The 24,607-nt window shown below is 41.5% G+C and overlaps 1 protein-coding gene across 3 annotated transcripts in view; it reads left to right on the top strand.

Moving 5' to 3' along the window:
- Nucleotides 1-23: 23 nt before the first annotated feature.
- RAB38 (RAB38, member RAS oncogene family) overlaps nt 24-24,607 on the top strand; it is a 71,232-nt gene continuing 46,648 nt past the window's right edge. Inside the window, exons 1-2 of one of the 3 annotated variants that reach the window (XR_016393873.1) lie at nt 24-340; nt 23,463-23,743. Coding sequence is in view for 2 of the 3 variants with exons in the window: in XM_089915386.1 (XP_089771512.1) it covers nt 139-340; nt 23,463-23,743 (483 nt within the window). In the remaining variant the exon portion in view is untranslated. The remainder of the gene's footprint in view (nt 341-23,462; nt 23,744-24,607) is intronic. The other 2 variants (XM_089915386.1, XM_022593742.3) reach the window with 2 other exon arrangements.

The raw sequence follows: 24,607 nt of genomic DNA, 5'->3' as shown, positions 1-24,607 counted from the left end.
TCGCCCCGTCCAGTCCCGCCCCGCCGCCTCCGCTCTCTCTCGCCCGCACTCACGCTCCGCTGGTCTCTCCCGCCCAAGGCCCGGCTGCGCTTCCCCGGCCCGCACTGCAAAGCAAGGCGCGGCTGGCGGGCCGCCAGGATGCAGGTCCCGCACAAGGAGCACCTGTACAAGCTGTTGGTGATCGGCGACCTGGGCGTGGGCAAGACCAGCATCATCAAGCGCTACGTGCACCAGAACTTCTCCTCGCACTACCGGGCCACCATCGGCGTGGACTTCGCGCTCAAGGTGCTCCACTGGGACCCGGAGACCGTGGTTCGCCTGCAGCTCTGGGACATCGCAGGTGAGCAGCGGGGGAGGGGATCGGGGGCGGGAGCGCTTCGCAGCGGGTCTCCAGTCGCTGGGCAGCGGCTTGCGGCCAAGTGGGAGACCCAGATCTCCTGGGCGCTGCGCCGCAAGAGACTTTTCCCAGTGGGCTGGAAACTTGGTGTCAAAGAAAACAGTTTCTCTCGCGCGCGCAGAAATTTCAAGTGCATTCACTGGAGCTTTGGGGCTGTTGCTTTATCTCCCTCCCACAGCCTCCCCTGGGATCTCTCGCCCCAGCGCGGGCCTCCCGGGGGACCCAGAGGGAGAATACCCGGAGTTGCATTCAATTCTTGGTCTCCAGCTTATTTTCCGGGCACGGGCAGTCCCGCCGGTGACGCGGCCCTGAGTGTCCTGCCCGCCCTTCTGTGCTTGGGCCATCAACGGGAAGCCCCTAGACCGGTTCACAGCGGGAAACAGGAGAGTTCCAGGCTAGAGGAGTTTCCCAATTCCAGTTTCCAACCTCTCACTGCATTCCAACTTTTGCTAACCCCCTTTTCTGCCCTTCAATCAAGCAAGTTGGACATTCTCTGCTTTGAGAAAGCCGAGGAACTTTCTGTGTATGTATTGGGGGTAAAGTATTATTTCTCTCTCTCTTTCTTTCTGTCTCTCTCTGTCTCTTTGTCTGTCTGTCTGTCCCTCTCTCTCTCTCTGGCTCTCTGTCATCTATGAAAAGGAGACTGAGTATTATTTTAGGGCCATTTTTGTCTAAGGGTCTATGACATTAGCCACAGATTTCTTGATTTGTCCCTAAAGTTTTCACTGAGAGGTCTGGAAAATAAGAAGCATCTTTACAATGTTTGAAATCAGAATTTGATTCCTAGGGTTTGTACCAGAAGTTAGGCCTTCAGTCTAAGCTTGGGGTATAAAGAGTGAGTCCTTGGACAGAGGCTGTTGGCAACCTGGGCATGTCCAACCCCTCATTACAGTTACCGGCCCTGCCACTCACTTAACCTGCTCAGTGGCTCCAGAGAAGTCCCTTCAGCTCAGCTGCATCCCTGTTAAGTTGGAGAGTGGTTGGACAATGACATCTTAGGACCCTTCCTGCTCAGAAGTTTTAAGGTCCTCTGGGATTCCCTGTGAACCCCTTCAAATAGTCCGCTTCACTTCTGCCTATTTCATAGTCTGTGGCACTAGGAACCTTTATAAGTGCTGGACCCAAACTGACCGCTTCTCTTGCAGAAAACAGGTTCATTTTAGCTGGTGCGTTTGACTGGAAACTCTTTATCATGGCCTGAAGCGAGAACAAATGTGGAAAATTTTCAAAAAGGCGTTTCTGGTTCTGGGGACTCCAGTGCCTCTTTAATCATGAGCTTCCAGGTCTTATGATAAAACTCTTGGCATCTGAACAGATTCATGCCTTTGGTGTCATTTTTAGCAGCTCTAGTAGCACAGGGGTTATCAGAGACCAGAAGGTGTCATTGGCCACTATCTGATTGGGCTTTATACCTAGAAAATCCTCTATGAGTCTGTGCACTTCGTTGCTGCTTGTTTCAGTGTCTGACAACTCTTCCGGCTGCATCAAAGTCTCTAGGACCGAGGTTTAGAATTAGCTTACCGTTTGAAGGGGATGTAGCTGTAATTTAGATTTTTATGTGAAAAGCAAATAATGATGTGACCTCAGACATGTTACATAATGTCTGTGGGTCTCAGTGTCATCACCTAACAGGGACAATAGTAGGGTATAAAGATGAAGAGCCTAAATTCCAGAGTCGAACTGCTTCTGTCTGGATCCCTGTTTTACCCCATGTGTCCTGGGCGATTTTAGGCAAGTTCCCTAACTTCCCGGTGTCAGTTTCCTTGTCTGTAAATAGATAGAATGCTTTCTCTCAACAAAGGAGCAAACAAGAGATGAACAGCCAGCAAATGCTCGCTGAACCCCTTAGTACTTACTACCTAGGAGAGCTGCATGGATTGTTGTTACACGAGCTACCAATTTTTTTGAACATGTATAAATGCTAGGCAAGAAGGACGTGATATAAATGTGCTCATTAAACCTTATTAAATGATAATTCCTGGTAAACAATGAGCACATATAATCTGTTCCAAACATCCAGCACTATTTTTCAGCTTTGTCCATATTACAACATGCTGTCTTGAGCAATTTCATTCCCAAGGTTCGAAATACCTCCTGAGTCATGAGTCAGTTCTGAAGTGGCCATGGAGGCTATAGTCGCAGAAGTCTGTATAAGTAAGAAATCTGTGGAGCCTTGGAAAGTTAGTCCTACAGATACAGTGGCGTGCACCATCTCTGTAGGGAAGCTTCGTTTTCCCGGAGCTCTGATGTTCAGTGCTAACCTGTCTTTGGCAGCTTCCAGCCCAAAGGCCCTGTGGGCTGAGTTAGAAGTTGGGCAGCAGGCAAAGCTGGTTGGGGGGAAGTTGGGCCATTGCGGGACAGGGTGACTGGAGCGCAGTACTGACATGTTTCAAGCTGCATAGCTGGTCCTGTGAGGAGTGAGTTCATAGGGAATCCAGCCTCAACTTCCCAGCCAGACTTCAGTCAGCTAAGTGTATCTTGTAGCATCTTCAGATCAGCCTGTCTGTCCAACCTTGGGGAATGCTTCTCTGTCTCCTTCGTGCTCACTTCTGGTGTGTGTCTGAAAAGAACAGGTCGTGAAAGCTGGGGGACTCGCGTTGAGATTGCCAGGGGTGTGGATGAGGTAGAGGGGACATGCCCTGTCTTGATAGGGTATCACATCCATCTGCTAGAGAGGGAATTTTTGCTCAATTAGACTTTTAATATCCATTTGGTTAAATGCCAAGTAGGGTCCTATTTGTTCAGCTAATTCCCATGATGTGTGTCTTGTGGCCACTTAGACGGGCCAGTCTGCTCCTGAAAAAAACTCCAAGAAGTACCTTTCAGGGCTTGTGAAGTAGACCTTTTTTTTTTTTAAACATCTTTATTGGAGTATAATTGCTTTAAAATGGTGTGTTAGTTTCTGCTTTATAACAAAGTGAATCAGCTATACATATACATATATCCCCATATCTCTTCCCTCTTGCGGCTCCCTCCCACCCTCCCTACCCACCCCTCTACTTGGACATAAGTACCGAGCTGATCTCCCTGTGCTGTGCGGCTGCTTCCCACTAGCTATCTATTTTACATTTGGTAGTATATATAAGCCCATGCCACTCTCTCACTTCATCCAAGCTTACCCTTCCCCCTCCCCAAGGACTTGTGAAGTAGACCTTTAAACCAGCGTGATGAATCCCACAAACCCCATAGGGGACAGCAGTTGCCCTGTATCCCAGTGATTCTACCGTAGAGGAGCAGCTGAGTTAGCTCTGGATTCAGAAACTCTTGTTAGAGTCAGAGAAGTTAAGTCACTTTGCCCAAGGCCACCCAACTAATAAGTGGAAGAGCTGGCTTTGAAGCAGGTCTGTCTGATTTGGAATCAAGCCATGCTCTTTATAACCAAAGGCCTGTGAGCGCCTGGTGCAGAGGTGGCCCACTGGGGTGATGCTTTCTTCCTTTTTAATGGCACTGCTTCTTTAGTAGATAGATTATTCTTGCCTTCTCTCTCCTATTTCTAACATGTTTTTGGATGTTAATCAGTACCACTGTGCAGAGAGTGGAAGGAACTGGAATGAAAGTCTATTTCTGAAAATTTGATTCTTGGTTATAGGGTTTTTTCACTTTATAGAATTATCAAAAAAGAAAGAAAAGTTCACACTTGAGACTCTCCTTTCCTACTCCTCTCCAAATCCTGATGCTGTGATTACTCCATTAGCACTTTCAAAGAGAACTACACAATTTTGTCTAGAACTCTTGATGTGATTTGGGAACTGGCAACAGGAATTAGGACAGTGATAGTAATAGTAGCTAACATCTTTTAGGCATTTATTCTTACAATTGTCTGTGTATATTTAATTTTTAATTTTCCAGTAAAATAGTTGGTTAAATGGTAGTGCTGGAATTTAAAACGTGGCCATTGAATCCAGCACCCAGGTTCCTAACAGCTTTGCTCTACTTCCCACAATTTAAAAATAGAATATTTTAGAATACTAATTAGAATACTAATAAACGTATTATTACTTATTCTATCCATAAATTGTGGATATTCTAAAACTGGAATACTTGACATTGGGCAAATCATGAAACCCTGCTGGATCTGAGTTGCTCCATCTTTAAAATGGCAACTGTTTCATTTTCCTGTGATATCACATATTCATGCTGTGTTATCTCTTGCAGTCTCTATCAGCTTTGATATAGTCTTACTGTGCCCAGTTAGTACGTGGCAGCTTATTCCAACTTCTTTACTTACTAGCTTTGTGACTTGTGCAAGTTACTTAACTTCTATTCCTTGGTTTCCTGTCAAAAAACTGGGGACAACAGCAGAATCTGTATCTTAGCGTTACAAGAATGAAATGAGTTAATTCATATAAAGCTGTGCCCGACACATTCGGAATGTTAGCTATTACTCTTGTTGTTTTAATCGCTATTACAAACTACTTTCACATACATTTTCCTGCTTGATCTTCCCAACGTTGCTGAGGATATTGACAGAGCAGGTAGTGTTAAGCCTATTTTATATGAGATCAAAAATCAGAGACCCAAGGTCACAAGAGCTCGCACGTGACGGAGGAGAATAGGAACAGCAGGTCTGTTTAACTTCATCTTTTATGCATATATATGAGAGAAATGACCAGGTCTGTTGGTCATCAGAAAACCTGATGCTAGACTTAACAAATACAGTAGAAAATAAATTAAGTTGGCAGGTAATTTAGAGAATGCTTCTTCCCCATGTGAAAGTTTCACTGCAAGACTCTCCTAAATAATAAATTCCCCTATATAGCTAAAACAAGATCCAGAAAAATATTTCCCTGCAGGGCACATCTATACTAACTTTCCCCACCTAAGCTGTGTGACAAAGAAGCATTGGAGGACATTAATTATCCAACAGGCAGAGTGACAGCGGGGGGTAGCCCGGGCCTAGAGTCAGGAGCCTGGAGACGCTGACTGCCCACACCAGTGGCAGTGAGATTCATCTGGGTCACACTGGTGTGTTGTTTCAGTGTCTGTAAAGTGCTTCCACATTGTGAAATTCAACTGAGGGAAGGGATTGGACTTGAGCATCTCTTCAATATCTGTTTTTAAAAGACTAATTCTCCAGGAAGTGTTAGAAGAAGTGTTTTAAATATCCACGTAATTAGATCTAAAAATGTAGAAAGAGCTAAATTTGGCAACCACTGTGTCAGGCCCAAAAGTAAAAATGCATGGCAAGTCTGGGCCACTTTCTGGTGGGCACTTTATTGCCTTGTTTCTAGCCTGGCTAATTCTAGATTTTCTAAATACCGTGTGGATTAACATGCTTTGCGCTTACAAGTAAATAGTATGTACACTGAAAAAAACAGTGAACTTTCAAAGTGAGGTGAATGATGGGTGAGCAACACACCTCAGGGCTTCTTGCAGGGAGGTCATTAGAATCTCCATGTGTCACAGACACATGGGCATTAGGCCTGTGGGAAAAGTCCCCTCATCTAGGCTTTAGAGGACTAGTTCCTCTGGACAAGAGGGCACATAGCAGCCTGGCCAAGGAAAGCTAAGTCATTTGAGAAAAGGAAGGAATGCAGGGAACACCTCCTATGTGTGTGGTTGGTTTCTTGAGCAGATGTGTATATTAAATGCCTGGTATGTGTTAGGCACTGTGCTAGGTGAGGGGAAAACAAAGAAGGCTAAAGAACTGAACGAGACTTGATTCCTGACCTCAAGAAGTTCACGGTTTAGTGGGCACGACAGCACAGAAGCAAATCATTGTAACGGTGAGTAAAGTGTACTGATATAGGTAACTCCAAAATACTCTGGTGATGCAGACGGGGTCCTGTCCACACCACATCCATCCATTCTCTGAGCCTCTAGCTAGTGTGATATTTCCTGTGTTCTTACCTAGCACCAGTTACTCCCTGTGAGGGACTTCAGGGCCACACGACGTGAGACAGAAGTTCATCCTCTGGCCCTTTTTAATTCCGTCTCCTCCTGGGGAGCTCATGCATTCCCGAGGCTTTAAACTCTACGCTTATAACTACAAAATTGCGCTTATAACCTTGCCTTCTCACAAGCTTCAGGCCTACAGTTTCGTCTTCCTGCTGGACATCGTCTTTATGATATCTCATATATATTGCAAGATCAATATGACATAGCCAAGTTGCATTAAAAAAACAAGATTGTTGGGTTTTTCTCTTAATAAAGTAATATATGCTCAATGTAGCAAAAATGGAAAGTGCAAAAGAAAACAACAATACAACAACAAAGGAATACAAGCAGAGAATATCTACCATCACACCATCACCCCCTTTTTTTTTTTTTTTTTTTTGCGGCAGGCGGGCCTCTCTCTCTTGTGGCCTCTCCCGTTGCGGAGCACAGGCTGCGGACGCGCAGACTCAGCGGCCATGGCTCACGGGCCCAACCGCTCCGCGGCACGTGGGATCCTTCCGGACCGGGGCACGGACCCATGTCCCCTGTATCGGCAGGCGGACTCTCAACCACTGCGCCACCAGGAAAGCCCCCATCACCCCTTTTAATGAAAGTAGCAAATGATGCTATTTGTAAACCTCAACTAGACACATCTCTCCACATACTGGTCTTCCTAGTTTATGTGAACTATACTACTTTTTACCCAGTCACTAAGACTTGAAACCTCTGCCATCTTTTCTCCTTCTCTTTTGAGCCACACATGCTATCAATCTCCATGTCAGTTGGTGATTATGCCTCTCCTGTCACGGTCTTAGACCAGGGACAGCACTATTATTATGTACCTGTCTTGCTGTCATAGCCACCTGGCTAGTTGTAGTCTCTTCCTCCTCCAGTTCTTATGTGTGCTAAGGTCAAGTTTATCTTCCCAGAACATCACTTTGGTGGTTCCCCACTGCCAATAGATTATAAACATCATGGTGAAAAGAATTAAAGTGGTTGGGATGAGGTGATTGGAGGGATGGTGACTAGAAGGAAGACAGATTCTAAGTTATAGAGCTATAGAGGGAGGAGTTCATGGGCTCCTAGAAAGAAGGAGTAAGTGGAGCCCTTGAGGCCCGCCCAGGTCAAAAGGAAACCCAGGATCTGTTTCATTCTGGCTTTGTCAGAACACAGGTACTCTCACTGAGGGTCAAAATGGTACTTAAATATTTTGTTCTATTTTACTGCATTTCATTTAAAAGTCTTTTTATTTTTAATTTATTTTAATTTTTAAATTTTTATTTTTTAAACATCTTTATTGGAGTATAATTGCTTTACGATGGTGTGTTAGTTTCTGCTGTATAAAAAAGTGAATCAGCTATATGTATACATATATTCCCATATCCCCTCCCTCTTGCGTCTCCCTCCCACCCTCCCTATCCCACCGCTCTAGGTGGTCACAAAGCACCGAAATGACCTCCCTGTGAGATGCAACTGCTTCCCACTAGCTATCTATTTTACATTTGGTAGTGTATATATGTCCATGCCACTCTCTCACTTTGTCCCAGCTTCCCCTTCCCCCTCCCCGTGTCCTCAAGTCCATTCTCTACGTCTTGCGTCTTTATTCCTGTCCTGCCCCTAGGTTCTTCAGAACCTTTTTTTTTTTTTAGATTCCATATATATGTGTTAGCATACGGTATTTGTTTTTCTCTTTCTGACTTACTTCACTCTGTATGACAGACTCTAAGTCCATCCACCTCACTATAAATAACTCAGTTTCGTTTATTTTATGGCTGAGTAATATTCCATTGTATATATGTGCCACATCTTCTTTATCCATTCATCTGTTGATGGACACTTAGGTTGCTTCCATGTCCTGCCTATTGTAAATAGAGCTGCAATGAACATTTTGGTACATGACTCTTTTTGAATTATGCTTTTCTCAGGGTATATGCCCAGTAGTGGGATTGCTGGGTCATATGGTAATTCTATTTTTAGTTTTTTAAGCAACCTCCATACTGTTTTCCAAAGTGGCTGTATCAATTTACATTCCCACCAACAGTGCAAGAGGGTTTCCTTTTCTCCACACCCTCTCCAGCATTTATTGTCTGTAGATTGTTTGATGATGGCCATTCTGGTGTGAGCTGATACCTCATTGTAGTTTTGATTTGCATTTCTCTAATGATTAGTGATGTTGAGCATTCTTTCATGTGTTTGCTGGCAATCTGTATATCTTCTTTGGAGAAATGTCTATTTAGGTCTTCTGCCCATTTTTGGATTGGGTTGTTTGTTTTTTTGATATTGAGCTGCATGAGCTGCTTGTGTAGTTTGGAGATTAATCCTTTGTCAGTTGGTTCGTTTGCAAATATTTTCTCCCCTTTTTAGGGTTGTCTGAAAGTCATTTTAAAACCTCAGGGTTTGAGAGTTGTAAGATCTTGCCTGGGAAAATTTATTCATTCAATTGATAAGCATAGGGTTTTAGGGGGGAATGAAATGGACATTGGTATGGAACCTGATATTCTGGTGGAGCATAAAGATATTTAAAGATAATCATGGAGATAATTATTGACTGTTTTGATAAGTGCCCTGAAGGAGAAATGTCAGGTGCTAAAGAAGGTCAAAACGTGGCATCTGCCATAGCCATGGTGTGGAGGTGAGGGGACGTGGTGAGGGCTGTGGGTAGTCCGGCATTGCCGGAGATTACAGCGTAAGGAGGGAGGTGGTGAGAGGGAACGGCAGTCAAATTAGGAAAGGATGTATTTGCTAAGCCAATGGTTAAGAGTGATAGTTCCTTACATTTATCAATTTATCAAAGTAAACTTTGCAGTTTAAACAGCACAATGATCCTGCCAAATGGGTCATATTATTTCCAGTTTTATAGGTGAGGAAACTGGGCCAAGGGTAAGTAGAACATGGTGCCTGGTACATTATAGTTGCTCAGTAAAAGTGGTTTGGTGTTAAATAGCCAGTGGGGTTGGACCTTAGAGTCATTGCTCACCTGAAAGCATTTTGAAGAGAGTTGTCTTGTGGTAGGTTTAGAGCCCGATTACTCCCTCTTCTGAGAATTCGCTTTGGGAAGCCCTGCTTTCAAACCATTGAGAACGCTTTTTATTATTTTACTCTCTTTGATTCTGGGAGGGATATTCCCAGATGGATATGGTGGCTCCTGGGGTGGAATTCGGGTTTATTCTATCAAGGAAAGATCCTCACCTTCTAGGTGGGTGTACTAGAGTAGTCTCCATCAACTTGGCAAAGTCAAGTCTGAGACTCTAGCCTGGGGTTCCAAATTATTGAGTTCCACTATTTTTTTTCAGCTGTTCAAGAGCTTCATTGAGAAGTTATGTTATCTTAAACTATTCATTGAAAATAACTCAGGTTTTTGTTTTTGTTTTTTTTTTTTTCGGTACGCGGGCCTCTCACTGTTGTGGCCTCTCCCGTTGTGGAGCACAGGCTCCGGACGCGCAGGCTCAGCAGCCATGGCTCATGGGCCCAGCCGCTCTGCGGCATGTGGGATCTTCCCGGACCGGGGCACGAACTCGTGTCCCCTGCATCGGCAGGCGAACTCTCAACCACTGCGCCACCAGGGAAGCCCTAACTCAGGTTTTAAATTTCACCATTCCCCACTCCCTTTAGTTTTCCATTCTCACATATTAATCAAATCCTGTCTTTTCTACCTTGACAAATAACTCTATCTTATCCCTCCTTTCAGTAGCCATGTCTTCTTCACAACTTATCTGAACTACTGTAGCATCATCCTGATGCCCATCCCTTCCTCAGGCTTTCCCACCCATCAGCTTGTCATCTACAGAGGTGAGGCTTCTTAGCATGGCATCATTCTCCAGTTAGGTGTTCTCCAGTTTGGCATCCTTCAGTGGATCCTCATCACTTTCGGAATGAAAGACTAAACATTTCAGCATGAAATTCACGGCCTTTCATGATCCGGCCTCTGTCACCCATTCCAGTCTCATTTCTCATATGTATGATTCTTGACCATTCTGGATATCGTATAATGCCTTCAGTTCAACCACCTTTCCCTTTATACTGTGGCTCATACAATTGCCACTGGCTAACTACACTTTCCCTCTTCTTTACTTAGATAGCTTCTATGGGTCCTCTGTCACTTACCCATCTCATCTCCTTCAGGAAGTCTCTTTTGAGTCCCTGTGACTGAGGGAGATACTGTTTATCTCCTCTCATAATATACCATGCTTACTTCAGATTAGAAGTCCTCTACTACTGCATTGGAATGCTTTTTCCTTCCAGCTGTAACCCTAGTACTTGGTACTAGTGGGTACTTAATGAGTATTTGTTCAATAAAAATTTTCAGTCAACTATTTCATCATTGCTCTAAAAATTTCTTTAATAAACAAAAGAAACGTTTTGTTTATGAACAAAATACAAGTTTTTTCATGCTTGAAAGACTTTGTAATTTTATGAACATTGACATATGAAAAATGCATACATTTTAGAATCGATAAATATGGTGATCACCTTTCTTAAGTTGGCATTCATTTTATTTTTCACCATAAAAACTGGAGAGTGACCTTAAAGACCATTCTTAAAAACTGTGCTTCTTCATTTAACAAAATCTTCATAATTCGGAGTAAAATGTCATTCATTTGGAGGTCAAATGACAAAACTGTTTTTCTTTATGATTTTTGGATAGATTAGATGAAGTAATATAGGTAATTTTCACAGAGTTAAAACCTTGAGGGTTCATCAAACCAAATCCTTCATTTTACAGATGAGGAAGCTATGCTCTGAAAGGGGGTTCGTATTAGTTTCTCAGGCTCAGAGAGCTAGTTAGTGGTAGAACTAGAACCAGAATACAGGCTTCTCTGGTTTATTAATGATGGGATTTGAAGAATTAAAAACTTCTTTTTTAACACCAGATGTCTTGCTGTTGTCTCAAGTACTGGGGCACAAAAAAAATGAACTTAGCATTCATCCAGCTATGGGAGTTCATGCCATAAAGAAGAGAGGATGGGGCTTCCCTGGTGGTGCAGTGGTTGAGAGTCCGCCTGCTGATGCAGGGGACACGGGTTCGTGCCCCGGTCCGGGAAGATCCCACATGCCGCGGAGCGGCTGGGCCCGTGAGCCATGGCCGCTGAGCCTGCGCGTCCGGAGCCTGTGCTCCGCAACGGGAGAGGCCACAACAGTGAGAGGCCCACATACCGCAAAAAAAAGAAGAGAGGATGGTGGTACGGAATTGGGGTGAACCAGTCACCCACAGTTTGGCTTCAAATGACATGCCTAATATAATTTCCCCCAGTGCTCCCTTATGAGGCTTCCAATGTGGCCATTTGGACTCCTTGCTCTTCCTTACTCATACCCCGTGTTTGTTGCCTCTGTGCCTTTGCTCCTGCCCTTCTTGCTAGTTCACATGCCCTTCCCTTGATTTCAACGTATCCAAAACCTACTTGATGTTTAAGACCCACCTGAAAGGGCAACTCCTCTACAAAGATTTCCTGAATTCTCTCCTTCCAGTGGTAACCTCTTCCTCCCTTGAATCCGACACGACTCTACTCCCTTCTGGCACGTCTCCCTTTAGCAATTCATTAGAGTTATGTTGTACTTCTCCAGATATCCTTTCCGATTTTTAGCAGAGCTTGACACAATTACTTGTTACACAATTTAATGAAATGACTGTGGAGTTAGCAAAGAAGTAGAAAAGGAGAAAGTACTATGGAGGAGGAGAACGAAGCAAAAGCAGGTTTTGGATGCAAAGGGAAGAGAGTTCAGGAGGAGGATAGTCAATCATTTCAAATGTCTGGGAGAAATGAGATTTATTACTCTTTGCCCCAAGTCGCTATTTTTTGTAGTCTGTGTTATCCTGATACATGATTTAACCTTTCTTGCTCATCAGCCTTACATACATCTGCTCTCTCAGGAAGAACAATGGAAAACTTAGCTTCTTGTGAACTCCTTAGCCTATTGGAGACCAAGAAATTATCTACAGTGTGAGGGATTCAAACACATTTCAATCTAATTTGTAGGGTGAAGTTGAAAACAAATTGATTTAAATTACTTGTTGGGAGGACTGTTTTCCCCCTGCAATATAATGTGTTATTAATAGCCACCATTTATTGGGTGTTAGGCATGGTGCCGTGCATTTTTATGTATCATTTTATTTACTGCTCACAAGGAACTGATCTGTAGGTACTGTTACTAACCCCTATCATAAAGAGGAGAGAGCTATGCTTATACAGGCTAGAAAACAGATAAATGCTCAAAATTTTTCAAAAGTCACACAGAAGGTAAGAGATGGTGCTAGGATATGAACTGAGATTTGTCTAGTTACAAATTCTATTTTGTAACCACTCCACTCTACTATTTCCTATTGTGTAATATAACAGTGCGATTGGTTTCACATATCATGGATTAAGTTGCATTTTGAAGATGCACATTATTTATTTTAAAGGAATATTTATTATTATTTTTAGCCTTTCTACTTTGGACAGGGCTAAGAGTTGGATGAGCTGAGTTCTTTGCACACATCATTGCTTAGACTATGTCATTGGTTTGGCTTAATAAGAACCATACTAATATACTACTTGAGACAGGAAAACCACGGTGCCTAAGGGACACAGTCTCTTGTTTGAGAATTAAAGATAAGAATGGCTATGATGTTTGATGTTATTGGAATAAAAATTAAGTCTTGTACGGTGGTAGAGTTGTGTGTGTGTGTGTGTTTTAAACTTAAAGAAAACAATCCTCCAGGCTAGACTTGGGAGAGGTTCTCAAACTTTCACAGTTCACAGAACCTTTGGCGTCAAAGTAATTTTTTCATGGTACCTCTAAGACAATAGAAATACCTAAAAGCTCTGTTTATTAAATAGTTAGCACCGAACAATTTAATAAGTATTATAGTTTAATAATTAATAGGCCTTTGGAAAAAATGGAAGACATAAATTAAAAGAAAATGATTTTTATTTCACTTTTAATAGCTATATTTATTATTGGCATATGCATTGCTTTGGGCCATAGAATAGTATCGCAAAACTTTGAGTCAGAGTGGACACCACCACCCTCATTTCCTGTTTCTCATTGATTTTCACATGACTCTTGCTTTTTATCCCACAAACTGCAAAAACCCCAGCTTCAAAAAGATATGATCACATCAAAGGGAATGTAGTACAACCTAATGTTAAAATTGTGAACTGCCTCTAGCTAGTAGTTCCTGAGGTGTCTAATTGATCTTGAGCACCACTGTGCTTGCCTTAAAATTTAAAATTATCTTGTTGCAACCCTGTGAGTTCACTGAGGCACCCTCAAAGCACCTGGGCACACATTTGGGGAATTTTACCTCTGAAGGAATCAGGAAATTGTTTAAGAGTGAAACCCTTAGAGTCCAGGGTCCCTTTTGAGTTATTTATAAAAGTATCTTTAAAGCTTACTTAGAGGTGATGTCTCAAATGGTAAGTAATTCAAAGATAGCTTTTTATTTAATACATTTGAGCTTGTAATTCAGTGGACGTATTTTTAGGTTGTTTGCTAGCTGTTTGTTTAGATTGTAATTGGTTTAATTAAAAACATGAGATGATGATCCTTCTATCTTGATTCTTGCCAACCTCTCTTCTGTGACATGGTTTCATTCCCTTCCTCCATCCAATATTGCACACTGCATTACTATATGATCTTGTTTCTTCTCTATCCAAGTGAGTTATTTCATTTAAACTGAGTAGTGTCAGACCCCAGTCAAAAATAATTCTGAAAAAAAATCTCCTGAGGTACTGGGATACTCATTTTCACACACACACTCACACACGCACACACGCACACGCACACAGCTTTAAATTTAAATATAAATTTAGAATTTAATGAGAATATTTTCAAAGTTTAATTTAAAAATAGATCACTATAACCCAGCCACCCTTGCTGTCTATAATGCTATTACTTATGGACCCTAAGAAACCAATCGTTACTTTTTATGCCATCCTATTCTCTTGCACAATCTAGCTAAATTCAATACACTGCATCTGGCTTTACCTTCTTGTTAAGTAGAGACAAGACTTGCCTATAAGACGTGACAACCAGTAGTAAGATGAAATGAGAGCCAGTGTTTATAGGGGAACTAAAGAAATTGTGGAGAGGCGCTTCTGAACTGGGGACAGATATTTTTCAGAGTGGATTTTAAGAATGAGCAGGAGTTTAGTAGGCATGGAAAGTAAATGAGTTGGATTAGAGATCTTGCTTTATTCATTCCACTCCTCTCTCTGCTGGGGCTCCCTTTCACAAATAAGAAACCAATATTAATTGCTACTTTATTATGTAAAGAGTACTTGTATTACCAGTTCCATTTTATTTTGCAAGACCATTGTGAGCACCGACAAAGAGGCTCTCAGAGCGCATGTGCTAGGGAGAGATAGGGGACAGTTTTGGAGGAATTCAACAGTGGGCTCAAGGAGTCTACAGTGTAACCGGGGACATGGTCTGCAGAGGTTTGCAGCACGTAAAAAGCAGTATGAGGCAGGGCCTGACTGAATGGGCGAGCAAGTGATACATTCAGTCAGCGCTGTGTGAGCATAGGGGAGGAAAGAATTGAGCCCGGGACCAAGTAGTCAGAAAACGCTACAAGAAGTAGGGTTTGGTACATCCTTGAAGAATAGGTAGGATCTAGTTAGGCAGAGAATCAGAGGTAGGGTGTGTTCCAGTGAGGATAGGAGTGCCGTGGAATGAGTGTGAATGAAAGCAAGAGGCAGAATTTAGCAGAGCCTAGCAAGGCATAGTTTGGGGCAGGACACTGACCTCAGTCTGAGGATTAGCCTTTAACTTGTAGATCGAGGTGTGCAACCTTAAAAATCCCATAGGAGCCCAGAGGGTAAAATAAATGAACTCTTTTCTCTACCGGGCCAACACTTGTTTATCTTTCGAGGTCCTCTCTGAAAAAATCTGTTCTCACTCTGGACTACGCAAGCTACTGCTCCCTGTTTCCCTAGGAAATGGGCACAAAATTTCCCCCCAATCCTGGCTCCCATTTTGTTTCTCCACAAAACGTCACATCCAGCTAGAGGGATATATTAAGAGTGAGGCCAAGTGTGTTAAAGAGTATTTTGATGCAAAGAAACAATCATGGGATCCTACGTAACCATCTCTAAGAGACTTAGCATAAGAAAAATGGATCGATAGCAATGATTTATTTTAAAATAAAACTATATAAATTTCATTGAATTCTAAATATTTTGTTAGAATTATTTTAATAAAATGGATATAGATACATAAATTTAAATTTAGAGCAGTTTTTTGTAGTATCTAACAATGTCAAAGGAATAGTATCTCAGCCAGCTTTTTTTCTTTAACATTGAGTGTTTGGTACTGATCAGCGCAAATGAACTTGACAACATTATTCATATAATGCAGACCCTGGATTTCTGAATATTCTGAGTTTTAAAGACATTCCAGTATTTGTATTTATCTTCCAGTTTATAACTGTTGGGAAATAGCTCAAATTGCTGTAAATCTTGTGTGGGTCACATAACATGTTAGCTGCCTAACCTCCAAATTTTGACAGCTGTTTTAGGCAGTAGTGGGTTTAAGTAGGCAAATGATAGGGTGAAAAGAGGACTTTGGGTGGTGAATCTGGCAGACGTGTACAGAAATTAAAATACAAAGTAAATCTCCAGTCCTGACCCCCCGCCCTGGAACTTCAGACTCCTCTATCCAGCTGCCTATTCGACGTATCTATGTAACAGACATCTCAAACCTAACATGTCAGAGTCCCAGTCTACTTCCACAAAACCTGTGTCTCCAAAAGCCTACTCCATCTCAGCTAATGGCAACTCCATACTTTCAAAAATTCAGGTCAAAAGCTTGTGGGTCATGCTTGAATCATCTCATAATTTATAGCCCACCTATCTTCTCTACCTCCAAATATATCTGGAAAACAACCAATCTGGACCATCTTCACCACTACCACTTTGGTCCACATCATTATCTCTTGCCTGGATTATGGTTTCCCTACTTCCGACCTTGACTAAGTCATTCCTCAATGCAGCAGCCACAGTTATCCCCTTGCTTCTGTCAGTTCATGTTTCTCATCTGCTCACAATCGTTCAGTGCTTTCTTCTTTCATCCAGAATAAAAGGCAGCATCAGTATAATAGCCTGAAACCGTCTACAGTCTGGATCCTGTGATCTGCCTGCCTCATCACAGGCTACTCTCCTCCATGTTCAGCCCTCTCCAGCCAACAGTCTCCTTGCTGTTCTCCACATGCTGGCCAGACACGTCTGTGCCTCTGCATCTCTGTACTTGCCATTGCCTCTATCTAAAGCCCTCTTCTCCTAAACATCCATATGACTTGTTCCTTTACCTCTTTTCAGTCTTTACTCAAATGATACCTTCTTAGTGAGCCATCCATCCATCCTGCTTAACTTTACCCTCGCCTCCAGCATACCCGTTTCTCCTTTGCTGCTTTATTTTTCTCCATAGTACTTTTTACTAGATAATGTAGTATTATATGTTTCTTACTTTTTTGTTTACTGTTGATCTCTTTTTACTAGAATGTAAGCTTCATGAGGGCAACGATTTTTGTTTTTTCTTAGTTGCTGATTTTTTCTAGTTGCATGTTTCTAGTGTCTGGAAATTAATTGGAGTTCAAAAAGAAATGAAAGAAATGAGGTGAGATGAGACAAACTTCAAGTGATTTCACTGGGAGTGGAAAGAAAGTGATGATTGCTAGTGACATGACAGAGGATGACTCTTAAAGACTTGTTAAGCCTGCCAGTAATCATTGGGAGGGAGTAAAGAATTAGGGGTTATTTCTTCACTCAGCAAAGAGGTCTTACTGAACACTTACTGGGCACACAGGGCAGTGTTTGTCATGGGGCTGCGGAAACTTGGTCTGGCTAGGGAGAGAGGTTGGCAGTTTTGTAGGGGAAGATTACACAAGGTTAATTCTAGAATAGAAGCCTAGATGACTTGGAAAAATGGTGATCGACTGACACTTTTCTGTTGCTGGTTTGGTGGAGCAAAGAAATAAGGAGAGAAGATGAAAATGTTTCAGAACCACTGCCAGAGGGTCAGATGGGCTCTTAAAAAATGGAGAAAACTTTTCTTACCAGGTTGTCGGCCTGACTCTGATCCTAGTCTGGTGGGTTTCCCTGAGCCTTCAAAACCAGCTTATGCCACTATAAGTTCAGTGGCCATTTGATCATCATAGCAATTGAATAGTTTTTTTTTCCTTCAGATCCTTGTTCAAAACTCATATTTACTTTTGGTTTTATTTTCCTGCTTTTCAGACCATTACTGTCTAGAAATAAAGAGCATGCCTTGGTGGTACTTTTAGCTCTACTGATTGTGCCATGACCCCAAAAATATATGTTTAGAATAGAGTAAACTGATTCCAAGAGATGATTTATTAAGAGGATGAGAATGATTACAAAAGCATAACATTCCAGTCTGAAACTCGTTGCAACAGATATGCACATAACCTTGTTAGAATAATGTTAATTTTCTCCATCAGTGAACATCTATTGATTGTTTGCTGAAAACAAGAGCAGAATATAAAGTGCATCAGTATGTGGCATTGGCTCATGAATACAAGACAACGCTGTATTTTAGAGGAAGGAGGAATCTTAATTTCAGTTTATTTCTACTGTAGTGTCGTGAGCTATACCATATCCAGAAAGTGGAGAAATAGGCCGCGGATTTACAACCTTAAAATGTGACCAACCTGTTTTCCAGGTTTTTCCAATGCCAAGTTGGAGAGAGAAGTATGAAGACACAGCATGATAAGAGTGAATGGAATAGGATAAAGAAAATGCTGTGGGGTCGTGAAAAAGGGAGCCATGGTTCCAGCTGGCAGGATGTGTGAGGTTTCAGGGCACAATGATAAGCTGCATAGGATTTGATTGAAGGTGAGAGGGGAGATGGGGAGGCAATTCAGGCTTTGGGAACAGAGCTGCAAAAAGGCAAGAAAAGCCAGGGAGTAATGCAGGATGCGTTTCAGGAAGGACAAGTAGTCCGGTGTGGCTTGCCTGTGGAACACTCTGAAGGAAGGGACAGGAGAGGAGTTTGGAAGGGTGGTTGGAGCCAAAGCCTCCAAATGTGTAGTCTTCATAGAAGTGTAATGTAAGAGTCATTGGAGGGCTGAAAGGGCAGAGCATCATGGTAATATTTATATATTATATTATATATAATATATCATATATATATTATATATATAATATGTAATATATATTATATATAATATATATTATATTTATATATATATAATATTTATATTTTGAAAGTGGATTCTGATAGAAATAGAAGTTTTAAGACTTCACCTAGGGAGGGCTTAAATAACAGTTTCCTGGGTCCCACACAAAACCAGTACAATAAGAATCTCTGAGGAGGATGCCCTGGGAATGGGTGGTCTGTAAATAGCTCAGATGATTTCTTTTCCCCCCTAGCTCTGTTGAGATATAATTGACATATAACTTTGTGTAAGTTTAAGGTGTACAACATGTTGACTTGCTATATGTCTATATTGTGAAACCATTACCACAGTGAGGTTAGTTAACATCTTTATCACGTCACCTAATTACCTTTTTGTATGTGTGTTTGGTAAGAACATATAAGACTTAGTCTTTCAGCAACTTTCTATTATGTAATACAGTATTGTTGACTATAGTCACCATGCTGTACATCAGATCCCCAGAATTTATTCATCTTACAGCTGGAAGTTTATACCCTTTGACCAACATCTCCCCATTTCTCCCATCCCCTAGCCTCTGGCAACCACTGTTCTACTCTCTGTTTTAATGAATTTTGACTGTTTATGGCATTTTTAGATTCCTCACATAAGTGAGATTGTACAGTATTTTTCTTCCTCTGACTTATTTCCTCAACATAATGCTCTCATAACATTTGCCCATGTTGTTGCAAAAGGCAGGATTTCCTTCTTTTTTTATGACTGAATAACATTCTGTTGCACATGTATATAGTTGGTCCTCCGTACCTGCAGATTCCACATCTGCAGATACAGAGGGTGGGTGTACTAGGTCATTTTATCAGGGACTTGAGCACCCTAGGAATTTTGTATCTTTAGTGGGTCCTGGAACCAATCCCCCGTGGATACTGAGAGACGACCACAGCACATTTTCTTTACGCATTCATCTGTCGATGGACATTTACGTTGTTTCTATGTCTTGGCTATTGTCACGAATGCTGCAAAGAACATAGGTGTGCAGATATCTCTTCAAGGCAGTGATTTCATTTCCTTTATATATACCCAGCAGGTGATTTCTTATGCTGCCTGAATGGCAACTGTCTAAAAGCCTGTGTTATATTTACATTTATTTTAAGGGAAAGAGGGAGTGACAAAAATAAAGATGCTGAGAGTCCCAATTAGGAGCTTTCAGCGGTCTAAATGAGGAGCATTGAGGACCTGAAGTGGATCAGTGGCAGTGCTGCTGGAGAGGAGGGGGCAAAGTCAAGAGCTCCTTTTGAAATGGAAGTGTCGATAGGATGTTGGAGACCCTTTGGATATGGGGATGAGGAATGAGTTGGAAGATGACTTGTAGGTACCACTCTGGGTGTGGATGGTGATGCTGTGAACCAGTGTGGAGAGCACAGGAGGAATGGGAGGTAGAGAGCTGGATGCCTGCATACTGGGGAGGTTGATCAAAAGGGGTTGTCAGAGGTAATAATGAATTTAGTTTACGTATCCATTCCAGTTCCTTATTTTTACCAATGAGGAAACGGAGGCTCAGAATGGTGAAGTGGCTGATCTGAGGTCACAGAGTTAGCTGGTTAATAGAAAACCCTCTTGTTGTTTTTATGTTGTCTAGAAGGTACACTGCTTGGTCATACCCGCTGAGAGCATCTGGATAGTACTAATTATCAAGTGAAAAATATTATATACACGCTATGACTATGTTGCTGGTGTATGTTTTTAGCTGAGTCCATGACACCAAATGGGCCACTTCATGCAGTTGGAACAGAAGACCAGATGTTGATTTAATGGTGGTATCATAGGGGTAGAAGGCATGAAAACAGAAAGGGGCTGTAGGGATCGGCCAGAATAACTTCATTTTACAGATGAGAAAACTGAGTCTCAGGGAGAGAAATATAGTTGTCTAAGACTGCACTGGTAACGAGGGATTAAAATGAAGATGCCCTGTCTTCTGACCCATCAATTTAGTGCCTCCTGTGGGAGGTTATCCAAATTATTACCACAAGCTTTGTACTAACGTTTGTGAGGCAGTTGATTGCTCTGTCGTTTAATATCCCTTGAGGCTGAGAACTGAATCACGAGCCGTATCTGCATGGCTGTGGAGTGTGTGCTTAGAGACTACAAGAAATGGGGACTTACATGGTGACCTGGATCATTTTTGGTCCATGCATCCAGTATAACACTTCTCAGTTTAGAAGTTCCTCAAGGACAAAAATTCTGTAAAGGCAGCACAAAGCACAGAACCTGGATCATATTATTCAGTAAATGTGTGTCGAATCAGTGATTTAACTCCAATGGCATTTTTTTGAACTACAGTCTTTTTTTTTCTTAACGTAAATCACCTATGATAGTTTCATCAGGTCTGTACTTTGTCCATATGTAGGCACTCACGAAGAGTCACATGGTTGTCATTCTTTTCTTAAGAAACAGCAGACAGGGCTATCAGCTGACAAAGGCAGGTTAAAATGAGTGCTGGAAAGGCCCTGGACTGAATGTGACCTCTTGCTGGAATGCCAAAAATACAAACTTTCCAAGTCTTCTGGCCCAGTGACCTCAATATACAAAGGTCTTTTCTTTCTAGAAACAAACTTTTTTCTTCCTGTTTCTGATCTGACACACATGCCCTCACAAACTCAAACACACACACACAATCCCTATGAAGGTATAAGCCTATAGTGTGCTTTTTTGCATAGTCTTAAAAATGACCTTTTGCCGTATATTTGAAATGTAAAATCTTTCTTCTTGAGGGCTGCCTTACTCTACTATGAAAACCCCTGGGCAAGCAGATTATTGAATAACCCATGACTTTGCCCTTCATCTGATTAGTTCCCTGAAAGGGATCATAAGACATCCTTAAAAAGCCTAGAGGCCTTCAGAGTTCTGAATGATAACAGAGGGCCTTTTTCCCCTGTCCTCCTGAAATGTCATGGCCACCCTGATCAGTATCAAAGGAAATCACTGTATGCATAAGGAACTAAAAAAAAAAAAAAAAGGAAAACAATGAAATTAAGAACTCATTGGAAAAAATGAAAGTTCATCTGTGGGTTTTGTGTCATATGAGGAGTATTATACCACTTTCTTTCATTGACTAGATGACTGTGGGAAGTTTTTTTAAATGCTAGTATAACCCATGTAAGAAATATTTTCGAATGGACATGAGCTGGCCCTGACAAAGTGTTCTTCTTTCCAGTGATACATGCTTGAGCACACAGGCTCACACACTAGGATAGGAAGCCTTGACCTTCATGCATTTTCATTAAGTGCTGACAGATCAGTTTCTCTTACAATCCACAATGCTAATGCCAGTGTGAACATGACCTACAAAAAAGAATTTGATAATTTGAATTAAAACTCACCGTCACAAAACCTTGAACACAAACTTAAGTGTAAAGTGTTCTTAAAGGTTTGTTGACCTATATGTTCTTAGATACATGCCAGTTTCAGCATTTTATTTTTTAAGATAAGTTGACTTATTCAATACATACTTAACTTTGTTTTAATTTCTAAAACTTCATAAGACTCTGAACACAAAGAAATTCCCAAATCAGAATTAAAAAACTTTGGTCGTGCACTTCGGGAGTTTTGGGTTCAGAAAATATAAACCCACTCTTCAACAGCTCCTGTCTTCAGCAACTATTAGTGGATAGACTTATAAGCAATAGGATTTTGTTCATTTTGGTTGACCAGCTCAAATTCCTGTAATTTTCTTTCATAAACTCCGGTCTAGAGCTCTGATTTCACTACCTTTGTCATATTGTCTTTCATAATTTTTAACATGCTGAAGAAAGGGAGGGAAAACTCAAGTACCAACGAGGTGTAAGGGACTGTGCTGGATGTTTCACATGTGTTAATTTAGTTCATCCACATAACAACCCTGTGAGGCGCATATTATTACTGCCATTTTGCAGATGGGGAAAGCTAAACTTAGTGTGTTTAAGAAATTTGCCAATATTCATTTAGAAAATTAAGAATCAGAGCAAAACTGATTCTAGCTGCTTGGTCTAAGACTAATCCATTTATTTATTTCTTTGTTTGTTTATCTCTACGTCAGAGTGCTTTCCTTATCCCATAGACTGTAGACTAGTTAAGGGTATAGGCCCTCAAGTTCACTGTTGTAATCCTAGCATGTAGCTCGGAGACTGGCATTGATGCGTAAATATCTGTTATCTGTTCAGTTGAGTTGAACGGGACACTCCTGCTATATAAACTTGGGGGAGAGATAGTATTATAAGACTATGGCTCAGTGGTTAAGAGTATTCAAGGTTGGTAAATGACTTATGGGCTCTGGATTCAAAAAGCTCAGATTTGAATTGTAACTTCTTAAGCTTACCATCTGTATAAATTGAACAAGTTACTTAGCCATATTGGTCTCAATTTTGTCACTTTAAAATGGGCCTAATAATGGTACCTTAATGATTATTTATGGGAATCACATCACTGATGGTTAGTGAACATACAATAAATGCTAGCTATTACTGTTATCCTTGATTAACGTTGACTGTGGATGCCTTTGTAACATACTAATCTATCGTCCCACTAAAATGTAAGCTCCATCATGGTAGGGATTTTCATGTTTTAATCATTGTATCCCAAGTATTTAGAACAGTGTTGTCCAATAGAACATTCTATGATAATGGAAATGTTCTCTCTTGGGGTGTCTAATACTGTAGCCACTAACCACATGTGGTTATTGAACACTTGAAATGTAGCTAGCTAGTGTGACTGAGGAACTGAATTTTAAATTTTATTTAGTTTTAATTAATTTAAACTGAAGTAGCCACATGTGGCTAGTGGGATACTGTATTAGCAGAGTTCTGGACTGTTACATGGTACACAGGCATTTCAATAAATACTTATTAAATGAATGAATCCCCTCAGGACTCAGAGATCAACAACAGAGCTGCCTGACTTCATATTTAGTGCATTCTTTAGAGATAAGCAATGAAGCACTTTCCTGAGTGGTCTGCTCATATGAGGTCTTATTAGGTTCCCATGTATGATTCAGTTTACAACTGTAACGTGTTTTTGATTTCTATTTCTTTCTGGTGATAGGTCAAGAAAGATTTGGAAACATGACGAGGGTCTATTACCGAGAAGCTATGGGTGCATTTATTGTCTTCGATGTCACCAGGCCAGCTACATTTGAAGCAGTGACAAAGTGGAAAAATGATTTGGACTCAAAGTTAAGCCTCCCTAATGGCAAACCAGTGTCAGTGGTTTTGTTGGCCAACAAATGTGACCAGGGGAAAGATGTGCTCATGAACAATGGCCTCAAGATGGACCAGTTCTGCAAGGAGCATGGTTTCGTAGGATGGTTTGAAACATCAGCAAAGGTAATGTGACCTTAAAGGATAAACTTATTGTAGGCAAGATTCACAAAGAAAATGGCATATAATCATCGTCATTATCATCATGTTAATAGTGTGTGTTCGTTTAGCGATTTATAGTTCCCAAACTGCTTTAAGCTCTTTCTCATTTCAAGGGGATGAGTGGAACTATGATCCACCATTTAAGATGACTGTGGCTAAGGCGGCAAAGCAACTTGTGCGTGATCACACTGATAATGTTTAATAACCGTGTTCCTTTATTGAGGGCTTATTTTGTGTCAGGCATGCTTTTTGTGCATTTTCTCATTTTAGTCCTCACAGCAGCCCTGTTAGGTGAGTGTGGTTCTAGAGTCAGTGAAAGAAATGGGCCTCACATTCAGTGTCACTGCTTCATTCAAGTACGAATTAGTTTACCCCAGCAGCGCTTACGTTCTTCTGTCTGCTGGGGATTGTGCTTGGCCCTAGAAATGAAAAGATGGCAAGAACACAGAACTAGCGCGCTGGCAATACTGGAAGAGTGGGGTGAGAGAGTACATGGCAAATACCAACGTGAAGAGCATAGTGTGGCTTGGTACTGTTCACTCTCCCGGGTGGTAGAGGAGTAGCAGGAAGTGGGGCAGCGTCAGGGCTGGAAGATGCAGAATCCAGTGTGGCATGGTCAGGGGTTTTACACTTCCCATTAGGCCCCATGCTGTTATCTGACGTGTCGGGGGCACAATTTTTGCTCTACTCCCTTTTGTCTCTGTTTATATTTTTGTATCTCAGTATCAGAGAGAAAAATAGTATCATCATAGATTTTGAAAAGTTTTTTAAAAAGCACGAATTAAAAGTAAATGGTTTACTACATTTTTCTGAGATTTTCTGTGCACA

Source organism: Delphinapterus leucas, chromosome 7 (assembly GCF_059928025.1).
Source record: "Delphinapterus leucas isolate spDelLeu-1000000601 "Yukka" chromosome 7, BTC_Dleu_Yukka2, whole genome shotgun sequence".
Classification (NCBI taxonomy): Eukaryota; Metazoa; Chordata; class Mammalia; order Artiodactyla; family Monodontidae; genus Delphinapterus; species Delphinapterus leucas.
Note: the sequence above shows the minus strand (reverse complement) of the source record. Positions and strands in the feature narration are given on the sequence as shown.